Consider the following 20434-nt stretch of genomic DNA (forward strand, 5'->3'; position numbering starts at 1 on the left):
AGACGCTGTCTGGCCTTCTTCACGATAGTGTTCAGGTGATGAGTCCATGACAGGTCCTGTGAAATGGTCCAGCGCACCCTGCAGAGTGGCCTCCGATTGATCTGTCCACCACATCACTTCTCTCACTGCAGGGGGTTCCTGTTTTAGCCTTTGTTTGTATTTAGGCATGAGAAAAACACCGGCGTCATCTGATTTTCCAAAGGAAAGGAATTCTGTGTTACTGCCCCAGCACTAGCAATCTGTCCCTTTGGCTCCCGTTTGCTCCCACCCCCAGCTTCCTGACAAAAACAAACACATTTACTTAATGTAAATGTGGAAAAAAACAAATGCATGAATCTTTACGAAGATTGTTGGTATGATTGGTTGCACGGCCAAAGAAGCGAGGTGAGACTGTGAAGTTTAGCCAGCATGTTGTGGTGTCAACCTTTGAGGGACGACTCTGTCTGATGATCCGGGTGGATCAGAGAAACATGCCCTTTCAAGTGGACACTGCCAGCGACAGCCCCTTCCTCATCCTCATTTTCTAGGGAGGAGTGCACAAAGGAACAGGCTGTAGATCTTACACTGAGGCCTTTATATGAAATGGTTGGTTCAGAGGGTAATTTCAAGAGTGTCTCTAGTGGTTATTTTCTCAGTGATGGGTTACTGTTGAGGAAGTGGGCTCGTGTGGTCCAGGTTGTGGTTCCCTCCAAGTTCAGAGACATGGTGTTGAGCACTTCACATGAAGTGCACATCATAGTGCACTGTTTCAAAACTCTCATATCTATTTTTTATTTTCAGTTCCAGTGTCTCCAGTTGAGATAGTAGTGACCTCCATCAGCTCACATCCTTGTAATCTCAGTGTGACCTGTAGTTTATTCAAATCTCACATCAGCAAAACCACAAAAAAACCACAGCAAAACAATTCGCTGGAAACAGGACAAGAAGGAGATCAAATCCTACTGTGGGACAGGTAAGATTGAAAAGATGTAAAGATGTAAACTGTGCTCATTTTAAAGACCTTGGCATATATTGAATTATAGCATAGGTAGGATATCATTTTTTTTTCTGTTAAACATTGTAGCTTCTCCCCTCTGGTTCTAGTCTAAAATCATTTGGGGTTTGGTCTGGTCCGGTCTGTTTTGCCTATCCAGTACTATTTGTAAAATGAAAACTGCATTCATGAACTACGTCAACGCATCTGATGTTTGTTTGGGTAATTTATAGATGTCATTGAGGCACCAAAGTTGCAATTGGGATCGTTGTTGGCATCATTGTCATGATTTCCTTTTCCATTCTGCTTTTTAAAAAAGTGTGAGTACCAGTGTGTTTTTCAGTATGTATAGTCAACAGTGAAATTAGAATCGTCTTGACTGTGGCTAAACATACACTTAATACACATAAACCTCACTTATATTTTTGAGCAATGTCATAAGACTGATTAAAGTCCAACTGAAATTGTTTTGCTTCAGCAGTGTACATCTGCTCTATGAAAGAGTTTGACTGAAGTCATCCACACTTCCTGATGTGCACACCCTGCACAGCTAAAATATCGGCGTCTTTATTAGAGTATGTAAGCTAAGTGGACTTGTGTTTTACTTGACGTATCATTTTTTTTATGAGTTTAACTTATGAGCTTATCATGGCTGTAACCTGCCTTTCTCGTGAAGCGTAATAGTGGATCATCTCGCCATTATGGTTCGACAAATTAGAGACCTAACTAGAGGAGTGGGTGTTTTCTGTTCACCTTCTCTATTGTACCCCAACCACCTCTAGTTTGCTTACCCTATGCTCTTTGTAGTTACCCAATGCTCTTGCATGGTTAACCACAAACCTAAAACGGCCCTGCTCTGTAATGCCTGTAGGATGTATTGAACAGGAACCGTAATGTTTTTTCATTCACTCTGACGACCTGACTCGTACTCTTCCTTAAACTGGATCGCGTTGAAATGGCACATATATTCTTCTTATTGGCTGTTTTTGTGCTGTATTCAAGTCAAATTCAAGGTAAAATCTTATTTTTGTACTAATAGTTGATGTTTTGTATCTTTTTAATTTTAACACCTGCTTTTCGTACTATAGCGTGCAGAGGAGGAAGAAGGCCCAGTAAATGTTGAAACGTGAAAATGATGAAACAGATATTAAAGTACTATATGTCCATAGTACATTGTAACTGTAACTGTTTCTTGAGAGAGAGGAGACATGTGATTTTGTCTTGTCTAAGAATTTAATATAAAATAACAGAGTGTGTAACCATTTCCTGGGCTCACAGCTTAAAATGCCACAACAAATTTAGTTTTTCATGACAAAGTTAAAGTTAGAACTTTATAACCATTGTCATTTAATCTCCTGACTTACTGGCAGTACTATCATACACCTTAAATAATATGCAGGTTTTAGCTATATAGATTGTATTTTTTAGTGGGATCAGTAAAACATGTCACACGTGTCCGATCTTTCAGGCATGATTTCTTTAACGTATATAAAACATCCTGTAGTCAGACGGTCTCTGCTTGACTAAACTTCCTAAAAATAAGAGTTTAAAATTTAACAGAATACCAGTGGAAAAAATCAACAGACTATGTTCAGCGCTGCTTTTATGATTAAATACAGCATGAAATGATGATACAATTCTTTATATATGTACAGCATTTGTATAAATATAACAGGCTAAGATGACTCCATCTGCTAGTGATGTAGAAAACTTGAGTGAGATCAAAACTAATATGAGAATTACTATAGTTCATAAACAAAATGATATACAATGCTGTGTATATATAACATGTTTAATGTGTAGATTGTAAAAAAAATAAAATATAATTCATCATGGAGCACCAGTTGGAGAGCTCCTAGAAACCCACTGTGAGCTCTCCTGCTGCTGTTTGATGCTCTGAACTGCTACTACTGACTGAACAGCTTTCATACACCAATCAGGCATAACGTTATGACCACCTTCCTAATATTGTTTAGGTCTCTCTTGTTCCTCCAAAACAGTGATGTGACCCATCAGAGAATGGACATGGGCCTTCTGAGGGTGTCTGTGGTGTGTGGAGGGGCCTTTGAGGGGAGGGACCTCACCTTGTGCCGTTCTTCATGTTTTTTTGTTTTTTTTTAGTTGTTCCTAAAGTGTTTTTGTGTGTGTGTGCCTGTGTCAGGCTGCATCCTGCAGGGGATGGCTGCTGCCTTCAAGGAGTGTCATTGCTATGGCCTTGCTTTATATTAACGCTGATGAGGAAGACACGGAAGACGTTACCACACTGACAGTATCTCCTTCGGCAGAAGACGACAGTCACCTGTGAATAGGAGATAGGAGGCACTTATTTGTGTTCTTAGGCAGACACTTGATTCACTCACTCTACAGGTGTTTTTTTGTTTTTGTTTTATCATACCACATCTATTTCATTCACCTGAAAGTAAAAAATGAAGACAACCAGGGTAGAACCATATTTGGTTGTTTTGCTTCTTTTTATGCATACTATAAAAATACTAGGAGAGCCCGTGTCAGGCTGCATCCTGCTGGGGATGGCTGCTGCCATCAGGGAGTGTCATTGCTATGGGGTGGGGGTGCCTGGTCTGGTCTAGGTGGGTGCTACATGTCTAAGTAACATCCACAGGAATGAATGCCAGGTCCAAGAGTTTCCCAGCAGAACACTGAGTCGTCACAAGATGGTCCATGTTATTTACTTCTCCTGTCAGTGACCATAATGTTGTGGCTGATCGATATAAATAGTATTAAATTTTCTTCAAACAATACTTTTCTTACACTTGTACTGTAATCAACATGTTTGGACAGTTTTAACTATCAGCTTGCATTCCTTCACATTTAATTCTATAAAAATACGTAATATATAAAAAAAATAAACTGACAAAACTCTATAAAGAAAATGTTGATTATAATAAAGACATGGGATAATAATACACAGTACACTGAGACAAATTTAAGTTTGTCTTAGTCATTAATTTGCATAATTTTTTTTTTTCCCGTGGTGACTTGCAGAAAGAAAGAATGAAAGATTCACAGAGAAGAAGGCCGTAGAAAGTCAGAAGGGAAAGAATGGACAGATGGAAAAAAATAATTATATAAAGACTTTTACTGATCTCTTCCTTCTGTCATGTCTTCTCTCATGTCTTCTGTCATGGTTTAGTTTCTGTCATGGCTTTTCGTTTAGTCCTGTCATGTTTTCAGTCATGGTTTAGTTTTCTGTCATGTCTTTTCGTCAATTCTTTTCTCAATCACGGGTTTAGTTTCTTGGATTTTCTGTTTATTGTATTTTGTTAAGTCTTGGTTTTTTCATAGTCATGGTTTAGTGTTTAGGTTTTCTGCTTCCTGTTTTATTTTGTTAAGTTCTAAACTTCCTGTTTTGTTACCCTATGTTTTCTTTTGATTAGATCATTGGTTTCACCTTGCGTTAATTCTTCATTTGCTTCACCTGTGTCTCGTCACCCCTTTTCCTCATGTGTATATAGCCCTGCCTTCCCCTTTGTCTCTGTCGCGTCATACTGTTTGTCCGCCATGTCCACGTTCCTTGTTAAGTGTTTCAAGCCAAGTTCATGTCATAGATTTTCATGATTCATGCCATGTTGTGTTTTTTGGATTTCCTGCCCTGTCAGAACCCCCCTGGTTTTTGTAAGTTTGTTTCTTTTTTTTGTTAATTAAAACCTTTTTTTCGCCTACTCCTGCCTCTGAAGTCCTGCATTCCCTGCAACTCTTTCTGACACATTTCACTGTCACTTGTCACAAATACATATTGAGTCAAAGCAAGTAAAGACATTTTCAGCTAAAAATGAGAATCCTTACTAAATCCAGATGACCTAAATGTACATAATCATTTTTAACTGATCAGAATTCTGTTGGATTTTAGGTAGAGGAATACAGTATTTGTGATTGATCTTTAATTTCATCATTATGTATCTACTGTTTTACAGGGTCCAGTGCTGTGACTCCTGTGTTTGTGAAGAGAGGAGATGATGTACTTCTGGAAGTCATGGATAATGATCCAAAGGAATTTCTACTTCTTTTCTGGAAATTTAATACAAGCAATGTTTTAGTAGCATATTCACCTGGTGGAGGACCAAGAGTCTATGAAGGTTACACTGGAAGGGTTGAGTTCTCTGTGGAAAATTACTCAATGAAATGGAAGAATCTACAAGATGCAGACAGTGGAGTTTATACAGCACGAATGACAGGGGCTAAAGACCAAACAATAGCTGAATACATGGTCACAGTTCAAGGTAGGTTTCTTAACATTTCAGACACTGACAGAGAACATCTGCTGTCATGTTTCTAAACCTCCTCCACCTACTTTCCTCCATCAGGTCCAGTGTCTCCAGTTGATCTGAATCCAGACTCTGTGCCCATCAGCTCAGACTCCTGTAAGCTCACTGTGACCTGCAGCACAGAGGACTCAGACATCAGCAGCACTTTCAGATGTGACACCAAAACCTGCTCTCAGGAGGGAGGAGAGCAATCAAAGGTCACCAACTCTGGAGCTTCCCTCCGTGTCCACCTGTTGAATGAAACAGTCATCTGTAACCATAGCAACCAAGTCAGCTGGGCGGAGAAAATGACAAAGATTCAGGATTTATGTTTCCTACATGCTGGTAAGACTCACGGACTGAATAAATTAATTCATTTAATAACTGGTTTTACAGTATTTTTCTTTTTTGGAAGGTTAGTAGTTTTACATTTCAAGTTTGGCTGTTCTCATTAGGGTTTAATTGAGCAGCTGAGATGCAAAAAAGACGTGTTCTCCAATTTTGTCTCTTAAAAATGTAAATTTACATTAAACTCATTTAAATAAAGTTTTCTGTCCAGACATTTAGACACAGAACCTATCAGTAAATTGTCCACTGTCACTGTGTTTTGTTTGGGTTTTCTGCAAAAATATTCAGTCTTATAATATAATACCCACTTGTAGTGAGTTCAGACTTAAACTGTTCACCTCTGGACAAAAGATTTATGTTTCACAGAGTAACTGAGAAAACAGTTTACTGTTTAAATCTAATTTCTAGGACATAGTTGGTTAAAGGTTTAATCCTCCAAGACACGATGCTACACTAGTACATGCTAAACAATGTTGAGTGACTGAAACCAGGCATCATTTTCTAATCTGTTTTTTGTTTTTGTGTACAGACTCTGAAACCAACCACCACCATATTATTGCCATTGTCTGTGCTGTGATAGTTGCTGGTGTTTGCCTTATAGTTGCTGCATGGCATTATCGTTGTAAGAGAGGAAAAAGTAAGTCCAAATGTTTATTATATCTTGAATTACAAACTAGAAAGATGAGTCTGTTTTATCTCCTGCCTTACTCATTAATAATGCTGAACCCTTCTGTATATAGTATTCATGATAGTTTACAGCTGTTCTTTAGAAACAGCAAATGTTCAGACAAGCACCTGTGTTTTAGAGTCCCTTGTCTATGTGCTGCTTTAAGCTCATTCATTCTCTTGATCCTTCACTTGTGATCACCTACATTATAAAACATCACATATGGAGACTTTATAGTGTGTGTCTGTGTGAGATTAGAATTGTTTCTACATGCAAGAAATTTGGACTCAATGTAGAAACAGCTTAAGAAATGTGTTTGAAAAAAAAAATGCAGTAAACTAACAGAAATGGCAGCAGTCTGAACAGAAAAAATACATTTAAACCTAATCACCATTCATTTCTTTATCTGTGACCTGCAGATGACAGAAAGAACATGGAAAATACATTGTATGCCACTCTGGAGGTAAGTGTCAGGTTTTGTTGGGCAATTTTTACAGTTGAGCTTTGAGCATCTGTTGGATAATCCTCTGTACACAAGACACTGATGAATTCCTGTTTTTCTGATGAGGTGGTCTGTTTATTGTTAAAGACTGTATATTAAAGATGGATGACAGGACAGCTCCTCTAAAGTGAAGCCAAAGCAAGTAGAGCTCCCCCTGGTGGCTGGCTGCAGTATAGGACATAAGCTCCACCTCCTCTATGTTAGTGGATGAGACTTGGGACAAACTAAAACACTTAGCAGTACCCTTCAAATTAATGTTTTTCAAGAATTGTTTCTGTCGTTTTAGGTAGTTAATATAATGTTGATGAATGTTCAAGTGTCCATGTGGGGAAGCCTGGCCAGAGCGGTAGGAATTGGTAGGAGACAGACTCAAACATTGTTCCAGTCCAAAAAAAGTGTTTATTTCTCCGAGCCCAGGTGTCACCAAAACATACATATAATGGAAAAAAAGGAATATCTACAAAATTTACAAAAATTAAACGGTTAACAAAGCTAAACTGAATAAAACTAAACATATAGCAACTTAGATTAACTTAACGTAATGTAACGTGCACCCAGCTACACAGACATGGTTATTCTCTTCCTGAGGGCTGACAAGCAACTCCTTTTATAGTGCTACTCATTAGCACTTCACCGACATCATGTTGGTGCATACCATTAAACAGGTATGTTCACCTTTTCCATTCTGGAAAAGGTAAGTGACAAGTTGTAAATACACTTTTTTACTCAAACAGACCAGCATCTTTCTATTGGCCTTTACCTTCCATTGCTCTTTATCCTCTCTACCTAATCTTAAACAAACAAATAAACTATAACCTCATTGCAAAATACCCCCATTGATGGACCTGTCTGTGATCCTTGGTGATGAGGTCACAGAGATCTTAAAAGCAGGAAGAAATCCAAATTTCCCTCCTTTTGTTTCTGGAACACATGGTGGGTATGGTAAGTAAATCCATAATTAACTTAAATAATGCACATTTGAAATAAACTAGTTTTAACTTAACATTTGTTTGAGTCTGATTTTCTATGGAAATGTTGGAGTATGATTTGTAACCAAATACAATGCAAACACAAACAAACCCGGGATAGTAAGTGTAGGCATATTACAGCAAAGGTGGAATTTGACAAACAAATATTAAATAAACATGATTATGCAGAAATGGTAAATGAGACAAATGGTGTGGTTCTCACCCACCTTGTCACAGTCCATTTTTCTGATAAGTTTTATTTTAGTTAATTATTTGACACTATTTAAACAGGATTTGGCATCATGATGACTACCAGTTGCTATCTTGTAGTCATCGACCTTCATTAAATGGTCCTGTAGGATCGTGAGGGTGGGAAAATAATAAGTACAGTGTATAATCCAATATTTCTTTGTAACTGGTGGAGGTAGAGCAGAGCGTAGTATTAACCAAACAAAACATCCACCACTGTGTCCAGAGGAGGTGTGGGTGGGTCATTGATAATGTGGCTCCACTCTTGGACAGTACTACTCAGACTCAGACCTCAGGATTTTAGCCTCAGTTTGACCACCGGGATGAAGTGGAGACGTGTCGTCCATATTTATATACAGTCTTCTCTCTTTTTTAGCTCACACTATGTAACCTAAACTACTGGTTTCATACTAGTGAAGAAGTTTGTACTGCTGTATATTCTCAGATAATGAAAAGCAGAAATAAATTACTGCTCATTGGTATCAAAACTAAGAATAATGTGAGCATAAGACTCAGGTCAAATCTGCACTCATTATCTTTTGTTGTCATGCTCATAGAAAAGTTTAGTTTCTGAAGGATACAGATGATTGAACCCTTGCTAAACGTGTCAACAGTCTTTTTTTTTTCTTCAAGGTTTATGTGAATCAACGTTCAGCAGATGATGATTCAGGATTTTCTTCAATCTCCACCTACAGCTTCGTTGGGGCTCATACTGGACCCAAAGGATCCACTAAGACTAAATTATGAAATGTGTGGAACGTAGAGGAAGGATTTCTGTGATATTTGTTAGGAGATGGTGACGTGTTGTTGCGTGGAAATCTATTAAAAGACTGCTGCACCAGATATTCAAGTTTTTTTAATCAAATCCATGGTCCTTATCAAGCAATGTGGTTGTCCTGATAGCAATGAACAAAGTGATGCTCCTACATGTGGATGTGGGTTAGGAGGCCTTGCACTGTTATTATAATCGGAAGCAATGTATGTGTTCCTGTATTCTTATCACCTACTGCAGGTGTGCCCACACTTTATAGGATATATATATATCCTAAGTCGTATTACTTATTGCTACAGTGTTAAAAGCTCTATCCATCTTTGTTTTTATATTTATCAAGAAATTTTGCTGCAGTGCACCTTTAGGAAAATAGCGCCGTCTCTTTAAGAAAGACGATATGAGTATGGTCTTGAGTTGTTGTTGAAGTTGAGTTGTGTGTGGCTGTGGATGTGTGCTGCTGAACTGAGGACATGTTGCAAGTCGTCACACTGTTAAAATAATCGCCTAAGTCATTTTTTGTCAAAATTGGTTTTTTTTGCATAAATTATTTCCTCATGACGCCGGCCACCTATGGTAAAATTTCCTACATCCTCAGTTGATCAGATCATGTAATTTTACCCCTTTAAGATAGTGGCCTATGCAAAGTGTGTGCCTTAAGCGGATTTGCATTTTTGTGTTTCCTGAAAAACTTGAAAAAATTAGTTAGGCAATTATTTTAACAGGGTGACGAAATATAAAGTAAAAATAAATAAAGATGAACGTTTGCCTTGCTGTTTGTTTTGGAGTTGCAACGGATGAATGTTTTAGACTAACATCTAAAATAAAAAAATTCAATGGCACTTAATCTACCTGCACTACCTTCACAATGTACCGATCGACATAATGAGCACCCCTGATCTACTGCATTTCACGTATTTTTTTTTTTATGTTAAGTTTTTCACAGGCATAACATGGGACAGCTAAAAATACCTTTGTATTTCATCTTAAAAACAGTTTACCTTGCCTTGTTGGGTGTCATTCTTTTCAGCACAACCTCGCATGTGTGATTACACAGTTATTTTTTCATTCTGGCATACTGTATTAACACAGTGGACCTAAAACCACACTAAAAATATAAAATCCGAGTAGGAAAAACCTAGATTTTTCACTGTGAAAACCACAAACATATTTAACGAACCATTTTTATAACTTAGAATGCAAATCTAAACTGTAAATTTCAAAAGCTTATATAAAAATTTAGCAAACAAAGTTATTTACAGCTATTTACATTGAAATACAGGAAATGCATCAGGCGTTTTTTGCACAACTATTTAGAACCATCTGCAAAACTATCAGGCGTCACAATAAGTAATGTCTAATAAGTAAGGTAAGTAAATAAGTAAGGTCACAAATGTCTCAAATCTCAAAACTCGTTTTTCTCTCTCTCTTCAACCGTCGCCACTCCATAGATTGTATATAGCGTCACTCCCACCAATTTTCCCTCTTCCTTAGCAACCATTACCATATAATTATCTGATTGGCTGATGTGATGCATTTTTCCATCAATAGGAAAGAGGGTGTCTTGTTTTTTTTTTTTTCTCGATCACCTGAAGCCGGCTAGCGATCTCCGCTTGCTAGCGTTTTCCTTTTCGCCGTAACTTACTGCACTAAACGCGCAAGAAATATGATGACAATATTCAGGAAAAAGCATGCCGTATATTAGTTTTCATAAGTCCACTTTTACTTGGCCTATCAACACAATGTAAAAACTGGTATATAGTTTGAAGTTAGCACTTTCTGCACAAATTGAAACGGAGTCTCAGTGAGACTTCGTCTTGCTGCTACGTCGTCTTAAACTGGTCATGTGATTTGGACGCGCCGGCGCGTCCGTCGAAGCAAGTGCTAAGATTCCGATTGGCCCAGAGAAATGTCAATTATAAGAATGATCCAATGTTTTCGCAATTCTAGCCCGCATGGCATGCAGATGAAGGGCAGCCCCAGACAAGGCCAGGTATCTGATGTCTTTGTTTGGTTAGCTGCTGAGCAGGCCATACGAGCCAGCAGCATTTGGTTGGCCTATATTTCACAATGTTTGAATTATCCTCTGCTGCTCTGTGGGAATAGCACTAGCGTACGATAACAAAATATTGGTGAAATTAATTAATTTTACAGCAAATAATGTGATATTTAGAGGCTGCATTTCGGTGCTCCAGTCACTCCCACAGTATGGATATATGCTGATCTAATTATCTCCTAAAGGAATATGAATTACAGAAAAGTTATATGGGTGAGTAAACGGTTGTGAAAAACAGTAGTTCCCCTTTAAGGCTACACAGCTGTTCAGTCCCAATCCCTTGAGTTCCCTTCTCGTTGTACGTATGCTCTTACTTTCTCTATTAAACATTGCCCTGAGTTCTACTGTTTTTTTTCTTCGATTTGATTTCACCAAACGTTTAAGTGATCACAGATCACAATCACTCGGGATTTTTTTTCTGACCACATTTCTTCCTTGAAGACAATGGTTCTCCACTATTCTTCCAGTTTTTAATAATGCGTTGGACAGTTCTTAACCCAATTTTAGTAGTTTCTAAAATCTTCTCAAATGTTTTTGGATTGTCAAAAATTAGGAGGCTCGTACCTGTTTGCTTAGTTAAATGTAGGTGGCAACTTCTTTTTTTAGCCAGGCAGTGTAAAAACACAGTAGAAAGTAATGCTTAGCAACAATGAAATGTAATATTCTAAAAACAAGCACAGCAACAATGTCGACAGAACTGAACATAAATACATGAGCTTATCAATACTGTGCGTTGCAGACGAGTTTAGCCTATGTTATATACAGGGTTGGGTCAGATTACTTTGAAATGTAATCGATTACTGATTACAGATTACATGGCAAATTTTGTAATCAGTAACGTAATCTATTGGATTACCCAAAACATGTAACGTAATCTGATTACTTTAGGATTACTTTTTACACAACTTGTACAAGACATACACAATCTTATTTTCCTCTGTCTTTAATTCAAAGTTGTGGCGATGTTGCCAAGTACTGAACGTATTTTTGCCGACTGGAACAGGTCTAGTCCCAGATAGCAAGAGGCTGGCGGACCACCGTCAGCCCACTGGGGATAGACCTGGCAGTCCGCTGGAGTTTTGCTCATCGGTTCACTGGCGGTCCGCGAGCGCGTTGTCGTCAAATGCCCCAATATTTTGTCACTATTGGTCTAAAACCTTTTTCATTTATTCAGTTATACTTCATCCATCACTTTAATAACATTTCATGTATTTTCTTAATATTCATGATAAGTTAAATTTCAAGAGATGGTGGACCACAAGTGGCATGCCACCAGCGGTCTGCTATCTGCCAATCTGTTTTTTTGCTATCTGGGTTGGTTGACGTTGACGGTTCCTCCATCTTGGGTTTTGATTTGAACCTTTTTCTTGTCAAGAAACTACACAGGCAAATGGATGATAATGACATCTAGTGAACAAACAAATGGGCTGCTTGTCAAATGAAAACACTGGCTAGGCTATCATAAAAAAGTTGCATTGTTTGCATGATAAAATGTAATCAGGTAATCCCCAACAATGTAACTGTAATCTAATTACGCATTTTTGTATTGTAGTCTGGGCTGATTACAGTTACTTGATTTTTGTAATCTGATTACGTAATCTAGATTACATGTAATCAGTTACTACCCAACCCTGGTTATATAGTACTTCAGAGTAGCTGCGAAAATAAAATGAAAATAAATTCCTGCTTAAAGCATCATGGCACAGCAGTAAAGTTGACTAGACGGTACAACCCCTATTGCACATACAGTTTTTTGAGAACTGGAAAACTTTCAAGATCAGGAAGTTGAGTTAGAGTAAGCAGTAAGAAGTGTGAAGTTTCAGTTTGAGTCAGCTTACTGAACAAAACTCCTTCTGGCTGACATTAAGTACTTTTGTTAACAGTTATTTATTTTATTTATAAAATAGAGAAACTTGAATATTTGCTTGACTAACACCACTTTAGTAACATTTAATTAGACACTTCTCAATGCAGAGCATCAGTTCCGTGGGACAAAGCCTCTTGCCTTGTTGACTGCATACTGCAATGGTGTGAACCACAAGTTACAACAGGTCACAGCTTACGGTTGAAGTTAGAGTTTCACATTACACAAAAGTAACACACCCATTCAAATTAGAAATGAACACTACTCAGTTATGCTGCAAGTGGAAACACACTGCACCATTTTATTAATCAGAGAGTGATTTACACTGATCAGGCACAACATTAGCATTCCTAATATTGTGTAGGTCTCCCTTGTGCCTCCAAAGCAGACATGACTCATCAGAGAATGGACATGGGCCTTCTGAGGGTGTTCTGTGGTGTCTGGCAACACAATGTTGTTAGTGGAGGTCTTTGGGTCCTATGGGTTGAGGGGAGGGGCCTCTGTAGATCATCCCAGATCAGTTTGGCATCTAGTGAATTTGGAGGCCAGGTCAACATCTTGTGCTGTTCTTCATGTTATTTTTTAGTTGTTCCTAAAGCGTTTTTGTGTGTGTGTGTCTGTGTCAGGCTGCATCCTGCTGGGGATGGCTGCTGCCATCAAGGAGTGTCATTGCTATGGGGTGGGGGTGCCTGGTCTGGTCTAGGTGGGTGCTACATGTCTAAGTAACATCCACACCAATGAATGCCAGGTCCAAAAGCTTCCCAGCAGAACATTGTATTGTCCCAAGATGGTCAATGTGATTATGTTAGTGGTCTGCTCTAACATGCAATGTGTTGCATTTGGTGAACTATTTCTGCTTCCTGACCTTCTCCATGAGGTGGACACTGATGACGGCAGACACCATGATCATCAGACTGACGGAAAGGACAATTGTCTTCACCAGACAGATGGAGATACCTGCAGTAGAAAAACAGGGTTGTTCTGTATGTTCTGGATTCAATAATACCAACAACATGTCAAACATCAATTCCAGCCTGTGTAGTATTGTCAGCAAATGTTGTGTTTTTCAGCCTTACCGGTGTGTACGGTACAGAAATCCTGAATCTTTGTCTTATTCTGAGTCCAGCTGACTTGGTTGCTATGGTTACAGATGATTGTTTCATTCAACAGGTGGACACGGAGGGAAGCTCCAGAGTTGGTGACCTTTGATTGCTCTCCTCCCTCCTGAGAACAGGTTTTAGTGTCACATCTGAAAGTGCTGCTGATGTCTGAGTCCTCTGTGCTGCAGGTCACAGTGAACTTACAGGAGTCTGAGCTGATGGACACAGAGTCTGGATTCAGATCAACTGGAGACACTGGACCTGATGGAGGAAAGTAGGTGGAGGAGGTTTAGAAACATGACAGCAGATGTTCTCTGTCAGTGTCTGAAATGTTGAGAAACCTACCTTGAACTGTGACCATGTATTCAGCTATTGTTCGTTCAACTAGACCATCTGTTACATGTCCCGTATAAACTCCACTGTCTGTCTCTTGTAGATTGTTCAGTGCCACAGAATATTTTTTCATGGAGAACTCAAGCCTTCCGGCGTAAAGAATAGAGACCGTTGGTTTAGTTTCTGGAAAAAATCGTACTAAAATGTCCCCTTGATTGAATCTCCATAAGAGAATTAAAGCTTTCTCAAGAACATCAGCTTCCTTGACTTCTAGTAGTACATCGCTTCCCTTCTGCACAAACACATGAGTCACTGCACTGGAGCCTGTAAGACAGGAAAAAAACTAAATAACAATAAATAACACATTAAAATAAAACATACAAAAACACGATAGGACAGTGTAGACGTTGCTTTATTTTCTTCCCCCTGTAGCACAAGAACGAGCACTCTCGGACTAGTTGCTCATAAATAAGCTACTGGAACATTACATTCCAATTAGTATAATACAACTACATAATTAAAATAACTCAAGTTTGAAGGTAAATCTTTTCCTTGGATCTTTTGATTTGCTTGAGCTCGGATGAGTCAATGAGGTTTAAATACAGGAACACATTGTACATCAGGAAGCTAAAAATAAACCTCTAATCTTCCAATAGTTTGCTCAATAAAGAGGCATTAAGATTTATTGTTGTTACATTACTTTGCTCAAGCCTCTTATGTCCCCACTGCTCTATTCATTAATCTCAATAAAGAAGCTGGTATCTGTTATTAACATTTAATCAGAACATGTTCTTGTCCTACCTGGTGCCTCAATGCAGAGCATCAGTCCCAGTATCACAAAGAGAGACATTGTTGAGCCGCTTGCTTTGCAAGATGCAACAGTGTGAAGTGTTCTGCGTTAACAACTGCACCACAGATTACAGCCGTGTCACACCTGTCCGTTTCCGGTTGAGATAAAAGTTTCACATTGTTGTCAAGCAGAAGTTAACACATGTGAGCCCTGTGTTGCTGTTTACATGAAGAATTAGAGTACTGGAAAGTTTCTTTGTTTTTTTGTCCTTCACATGCCTGTCTTAGAGAAAATACACCTTCCTAATATTGTGTAGGTCTCCCTTGTGCCTCCAAAACAGTTGTGACTCATCAGAGAATGGACATGGGTCTTTGAGGGGAGGGGCCTCTGTAGATCATCCCACAGATACTTGATCAGTTTGGGATCGAGTGAATCTGGAGGTCAGGTAAACACCTTGTGCTGTTCTTCATGTTTTTTTTTTTCGTTTTTTTTTAGTTGTTCCTAAAGTTCAATTCATCATGAAACATTTGCAAATCCGTTTTTGAAAACACATACTAAATCACAGATTATTAACACCATGTTGCAGGTCTGGGGGCCTCCTAAACTCCTGCTGTTGCTGAAGTACAGCTACATTTCCTATTTGCTGATGGACACAGAGTCTGGATTCAGATCAACTGAAGACACTGGATCTGATGGAGGAAAGTAGGTGGAAGAGGTTTAGAAACATGACAGCAGATGTTCTCAGTCAGTGTCTGAAATGTTAAGAAACCTACCTTGAACTGTGACCATGTATTCAGCTATTGTTTGCTGTTGGTCCCCTGTCACTCGTGCTAAACTCCTGCTGTTGTTGAAGTGCAGCTACATTTCCTATTTCCACATTATAGCAAAAAAACAATAGGAAAAATATTTAAAAAATAAAAACAGTCGAGACGTATAATTGGAAAAAAAACAAAACATCAGCAGTTCACACTGAAGTTTTTCTAGATATGAGATTGAGCTCTATGTACATTTGATTAGTGGAGAACTGTTTATTCTTGTTTCCTGATCTTCTCCATGAGGTGGACACTGATGACGACAGACACCATGATGATCAGACCAACAGAGAACACGACTGTCTTCACCAGACAGATGGAGACACCATCAGAGAGACCTGCAAACATGATAAAAGTGTCAGAGCAAAACCAGAACAGGTTCAGCTACATTAAACTTTATGTTATTATTAGCAAAATGCTTTGTCGGTCAGTCTTACCAGCACGTAGGGAACAGAAATCCTGAATCTGGGTTGTATTCTTCTTGAAGCTAATTTGGTTGCTATGGTTACAGATGACTGTTTCATTCGACAGGTAGACAAGGAGGGAAGCTCCAGAGTTGGTGACCTTTGATTGCTCTCCTCCCTCCTGAGAGCAGGTTTTGGTGTCACATCTGAAAGTGCTGCTGATGTCTGAGTCCTCTGTGCTGCAGGTCACAGTGAGGTTACAGGAGTCTGAGCTGATGGACACAGAGTTTGTCTTCAGATCAACTGGAGACACTGGATTTGATGGAGGAAAGTAGGCAAAATTAAGGAACAAATGTCTTTTTTTGTTACTCAGTTGCTCAATTAAACCCTAATCAGAGTAGCCAAACTGAAAATGTAAAACTACTAACCTTCCAAACGATACTGTAAAACTCATTATTTAATTAATTTATTCAGTCTGTCAGTCTCACCAGCACGTAGGGCGCAGAAATCTTGAATCTTTGTGGTATTCTTCGTGGAGCTAATTTGGTTGCTATGGTGACAAATGATTGTTTCATTTGACAGGTGGACATGGAGGGAAGCTCCAGAGTTGGTGACCTTTGATTGCTCTCCTCTCTCCTGAGAGCAGGTTTTGTTGACACATCTGAAAGTGCTGCTGATGTCTGAGTCCTCTGTGCTGCAGGTCACAGTGAGGTTACAGGAGTCTGAGCTGATGGACACAGAGTCTGGATTCAGATCAACTGAAGACACTGGATCTGATGGAGGAAAGTAGGTGGAAGAGGTTTAGAAACATGACAGCAGATGTTCTCAGTCAGTGTCTGAAATGTTAAGAAACCTACCTTGAACTGTGACCATGTATTCAGCTATTGTTTGCTGTTGGTCCCCTGTCACTCGTGCTGTATAAACTCCACTGTCTGCATCTTGTAGATTCTTCAGTTTGACTGAATAATTTTCCACAGAGAACTCAACCCTTCCACTGTAACCTTCAGAGACTCTTGGTCTTCCACCAGGTGAATATCCTACTAAAACATTGCTTGTATTATATATCCAGACAAGAAAGTCAAATTCCTTTGGAGCATTATCCATGACTTCCAGAAGTACATCATCTCCTCTCTTCACAAACACAGGAGTCACAGCACTGGACCCTGTAAAACAGTAGATACATGATAATGAAAAATAAAATTCTAACTCAATATACAGCATAGTTTTTAATGTCAATACTTTATCCTACATGTTTGCTCTCCATCCTTCATATTTAACCATGTGACACCTTTTCATATGTGGCTGTTTGAGGAAATCAAGCTCATGCACCACCTAAAGACACTTGCACTACCACTGCAAGGACAGCAGAGGGGCTGCAAGGGGACGTAACGTTTTGTCTTGTTCCTGCTGACAACTATTCAATGTGTTCAAAGCTTTACTTGAAATCAAAGAGGCAAACCTCTTTCTACAGTATATTAATAACTCTTGTCACATTTTGCCCCATGACAGAGAACTCTGTACATTTCTTTTCACCTCTGCACAGTCTCCTCTGAAAAAAGGAGACTTTCTTCCACTTTGTCATTTTTCTCTCTTGTTTGATTCTTTGCTCCATCTGTCCATGTCTCAAAATGACCTCAAGCAGCCTCAGATATTTCTTCATGGTCATACATGTGTTCAGAAGACTTCACTTTGTTATAATCAATCAATCTTTAATATACCTGTAATGTGAAATATGTTTAATTAAAGGTGTGTGTAGACATTTTGATTATTTTTATATACATATATTGTGACACTGACTTGTAAGACTGAGTACTGAAGATTTATAGTTGGTGCATTTTATTTTCTCAGAACAGGAACAGGAAGCTGAGTTAATGATTGCAGAGAGAAGTGAGAAGTGTCTATTTAAATAAATTCACTTAAAATAAAACCACCTTCATTCTCACAGTGATGCCTCCTTTCTAACATTACAAAGTATTGGCACTTTTTTAAGTCTTGATCAGTTTATTTGAACGTAAACATGGATGAACAGTTACTGTCACTTTCCTCTCTCTTTCCTTCATCTTCTGTTCTTCTGAATCTTTTCCTCGTTTTAGGTCATACATACAAAGGAAGACTCTCATGCTCTGAAAAGGTACTGTCTTCTTTCATACTGCTCTGATAAGACAACATATTCTTTCAGGTTACATATGTGCATGATACAGAAAGTAAAGAAACTATATGGATTACTGTTTAGTTCTGTCTCTCCTGCTACATTTATTAATCCAAATAAAGAAGCTGGTATCATTGCTGTTCCTGTTATCAACATTTAATTAGTCAGTGTTCTTGTCCTACCTGTTGCTTCAAGGCAGAGCATCAGTCCAAGTATCACAGAGAGAGACATGCTAGAGCTTCTTTCTTTGTTAAATAGGAATGTAACGGTATAAAGTGTTTTCCACCAACCACTTCACCACGAGCTACAGTCTTGTCATCGCTGTATTTTTCTGGTTTCATGGTGTTAACTCGTTAATACACACACGTCAACTTCTCTAATTCAGTGAACTCTTAACACGCGCTCTACTGCTTGAAACTGCAGGACTTTAGAAGTTAGTCACATCTTCCCTTGGTGCTACTTTTATTAATCCACATAAAGAAGCTGCTATCATTGCTGTTCCTGTTATCAACATTTAATCAGTCAGTGTTCTTGTCCTACCTGTTGCTTAAAGGCAGAACATCAGTCCAAGTATCACAGAGAGAGACATTTTAGGACAGTATAGGACTTTATTTATACTCGTTGGGAAATTAGGGTTAGGGTTACAGTGGCAGGGAACAACAGAGCAAAATACAAAAACTAGAATAAGGTAAGACGAGAAAATATAAAAAAGTAAATATGTTAAAGGTACAAATTATATTTACACAATGTGTCGGGTTTAAAGTGGCAAACCAGCTATTACGGCTAATACTAATAAGTACAGTTGTTGATGTAGAAAGCCTCTTGATTTTTCAACTATGAAATGCAACAGTAGAAATAGTTTTGTCATCAGCCATCACTGTGTACAATCAGGGTACAAAAAGCTTCTATTTGTAAAAGTTTTAAATGGTGCATTGTTTACATCATGTTGCTGGTTTGTAGTCTCCATAATTTCTACTTCTGTTCAGGTACTGCTATACTCATTATGCATTCTTTGTGTTTTTAACTCAAAGACAACAGGGATGCATTAATTTTATAAAGAAACAAACTAAAAGCAGTGCTATAAGATAAAAAAATAAATAAATAAATAAATCCACAGGTAACTTTAAGATGTCCACTAGAAGAGATTGAGCTCTATGTACATTTGATTAGTGGAGAACTGTTTATTCTTGTTTCCTGATCTTCTCCATGAGGTGGACACTGATGACGACAGACACCATGATGATCAGACCAACAGAGAACACGACTGTCTTCACCAGACAGATGGAGACACCATCAGAGAGACCTGCAAACATGATAAAAGTGTCAGAGCAAAACCAGAACAGGTTCAGCTACATTAACCTTTATGTTATTATTAGTAAAATGTTTTGTCTGTCAGTCTTACCAACAGGTAGGAAACAGAAATCCTGAATCTTTGTCGTATTCTGAGTCCAGCTGACTTGGTTGCTATGGTGACAGATGACTGTTTCATTCAACAGGTGGACACGGAGGGAAGCTCCAGAGTTGGTGACCTTTGATTGCTCTCCTCCCTCCTGAGAGCAGGTTTTGGTGTCACATCTGAAAGTGCTGCTGATGTCTGAGTCCTCTGTGCTGCAGGTCACAGTGAGGTTACAGGAGTCTGAGCTGATGGACACAGAGTCTGGATTCAGATCAACTGGAGACACTGGATCTGATGGAGGAAAGTAGGTGGAGGAGGTTTAGAAACATGACAGCAGATGTTCTCTGTCAGTGTCTGAAATGTTAAGAAACCTACCTTGAACTGTGACCATGTATTCAGCTAATGTTCGTTCAACTTTCAAATCTGTTACATGTCCTGTATAAACTCCACTGTCTGCATCTTGTAGATTCTTCAGTTTCATTGAATAATTTCCCACAGAGAACTCAACCCTTCCAGTGTAACCTTCATAGACTATAATTTTTGTGCCAGGTGAATATCCTACTAAACCTTCACTTTTATTAAATTTCCAGTAAATAACTATATCTTTCTTTGGAGCATTATCCATGACTTCCAGAAGTACATCATCTCCTCTCTTGACAAACACAGGAGTCACAGCACTGGACCCTGTAAAACAGTAGATACATAATAATGAAAAATAAAATTCTAACTCAATATACAGCATAGTTTTTAATGTCAATACTTTATCCTACATGTTTGCTCTTCATCCTTCAT

The 20434-nt window shown here is 38.6% G+C and overlaps 3 protein-coding genes across 3 annotated transcripts; 1 reads left to right on the forward strand and 2 right to left on the reverse strand.

The window, feature by feature from the left end:
• Positions 1-1684: 1684 nt before the first annotated feature.
• Positions 1685-5701, forward strand: LOC311489853 (uncharacterized protein; the record flags this gene model as incomplete). Its single annotated transcript, XM_084547166.1, has 4 exons — positions 1685-1986; positions 4906-5211; positions 5296-5580; positions 5691-5701. The coding sequence occupies exons 1-4, from the start codon at positions 1929-1931 to the stop codon at positions 5699-5701; spliced, it is 660 nt and encodes a 219-aa protein (XP_084403292.1). The 5' UTR covers positions 1685-1928.
• Positions 5702-13433: 7732 nt separating this feature from the next.
• On the reverse strand, positions 13434-16970 carry LOC311488880 (uncharacterized protein; the record flags this gene model as incomplete). The annotated part of the gene is made up of 4 exons (XM_084545742.1): positions 13434-14019; positions 14104-14434; positions 15964-16031; positions 16955-16970. 4 exons carry the CDS (start codon positions 16968-16970, stop codon positions 13706-13708), a joined length of 729 nt encoding a protein of 242 aa, XP_084401868.1. The 3' UTR covers positions 13434-13705.
• A 2017-nt stretch (positions 16971-18987) lies between these two features.
• On the reverse strand, positions 18988-20434 carry LOC311488881 (SLAM family member 5-like; the record flags this gene model as incomplete). The annotated part of the gene is made up of 3 exons (XM_084545743.1): positions 18988-19933; positions 20018-20326; positions 20413-20434. 3 exons carry the CDS (start codon positions 20432-20434, stop codon positions 19608-19610), a joined length of 657 nt encoding a protein of 218 aa, XP_084401869.1. The 3' UTR covers positions 18988-19607.

Source organism: Chelon labrosus (assembly GCF_963514085.1).
Source record: "Chelon labrosus genome assembly, chromosome: 6".
NCBI lineage: Eukaryota > Metazoa > Chordata > Actinopteri > Mugiliformes > Mugilidae > Chelon > Chelon labrosus.